The 1,594-nt window shown below is 59.0% G+C and overlaps 1 protein-coding gene across 1 annotated transcript in view; it reads left to right on the top strand.

The window, feature by feature from the left end:
* Window positions 1–1,594, top strand: part of SNAPC4 (small nuclear RNA activating complex polypeptide 4) — a 14,526-nt gene that overhangs the window by 2,791 nt on the left and 10,141 nt on the right. The window contains exon 5 of the mRNA XM_015572357.1: window positions 1,071–1,381. Within this exon, the coding sequence (XP_015427843.1) occupies window positions 1,071–1,381 (311 nt within the window). The remainder of the gene's footprint in view (window positions 1–1,070; window positions 1,382–1,594) is intronic.

The raw sequence follows: 1,594 nt of genomic DNA, 5'->3' as shown, positions 1-1,594 counted from the left end.
ACTGGGGTGGGGGGCACGCCCCCTCCTCGCGGGGGCCCGGCTGGGTGGTCTGCTCTGCGCTCTCTCTGCAAACATGGAAGTCAGAGCTGACATCGTGCAGGTCCTGGGGAGGCGCCGGCCCTGGCAGCCCCGTTGAGCCGTGTTTCTCCTCAGGGAAGAGCTGGGAGAAGGCCTTGCTCAGGAAGGCGGTGGTGAGCGGCCGCCTGCAGCGCCTGCTTCAGCCCAAGTTACTGAAGTGAGTTCCAGGGCCTCGCCGACAGCCAACAGCCGCTGGGCTGGGGGAGGCTCGGCCCTCCTGCAGGGTCCCCGGCGGCAGTGGCTGGAGGCCAGTATGGAAGCGGGTTGGCCGCGCCCCCTCAGTGCTGGTCTCACTCAGGCAGTTTCTCTGGCCTGGGCCTCGGTGTCCACCTGTGAAAATGGGGACCATTCACGAGACCTGCTTTGTGTGTGCTGATGGGGTGACGTCACGTGGCCAGATCACTGCGCCTGGCCCAGCCCGGGGGCCCGGGCCTTCTGTGGCCTCAGGCCTTGTGGGGTCAGGGCTGCCTGTGTGACGGTCACAGTCCTCCTTGGGCTGTGGGAGGTGGGCTCTCTGATCTGTTCTGGAAGCGGGCATGTGCGCGGGCTGCAGGCCCCGCCTGGGCGCTGGCACACGGCTGGAAGCTGGTTTCCTCTGAGACTTCTATAATACAAATGTTATTTCACTTGATGTTGTCCCCCCAATCCCTTAAGTCATCATCACATTAAATTTTATTTTTTATTTTGCTGCTCTGTCTGTGAATTCCATTGCTTTGTATGACAGCTCACTGAGTTGCGTCTACTTCTCATCTCACCTGCTGTTGAATCCTTCTAGTATATTTTTTTCATGTAAATTATAATTTTTGTTTAACACTTTCTACTAATTATTATTGAAGTTCTCATTGTGTTCATTCATTCTTCTTCCAAGTTCAGTGATCATTTTTATGAACATTACTTGTAAGTCTTTATCAGAAAGATTGTGTATCTTCATTTTGTTTAGTTATTTTTCTGAGGTTTTCTCCCGCACACAGCCCCCCGCCCGCTGGTGTGAGCCTCTGCTGAAGGGGGCGGGTGCCGAGTCGCTTTGCATTTAGAGCCAAGCCTATGGGTTTGGCTGCACGAGGCCTGGCGCCTGGATGGAGCGCCCGCTCTCCCCGCACGGCTGCTGCCAGTGACAGCTCCGCGGGGGTCTCTGCAGTTTGAAGGCAGTCGCAGCGCAGAGGAGATCCGGAAGTTCTGGCAGAACTGGGAGCACCCCAGCATCAACAAGCAGGAGTGGACCAGGCCGGAGCTGGAGCAGCTGAAGGCCATCGCGGCCAAGCACGGCCACCTGCATTGGCAGGAGATCGCCGAGGAGCTGGGGGTGAGGACCTCCCAGACTGCAGGGGTGTGGGTGCTGCGGGGACCCGGAGGCCCGGGGGGATGGCAGGCGCGAGCCGAGAGGCAGCGTGCGGCTTGGGTGTCACGTAGACGGAGTCTTCCTGTGACTGCTCTGAGGGTCGTCTTGCCGAGCACGTCTGTGTTCGTCACAGGCGCTTGCTGTCCTGGGGCGGGGAGGGGGGAGCGAGTGGGTTGT

The sequence above is a fragment of the Myotis davidii genome, unplaced genomic scaffold, assembly GCF_000327345.1.
Source record: "Myotis davidii unplaced genomic scaffold, ASM32734v1 scaffold609, whole genome shotgun sequence".
NCBI lineage: Eukaryota > Metazoa > Chordata > Mammalia > Chiroptera > Vespertilionidae > Myotis > Myotis davidii.
This window is presented reverse-complemented; position numbering and strand designations above follow the sequence as displayed.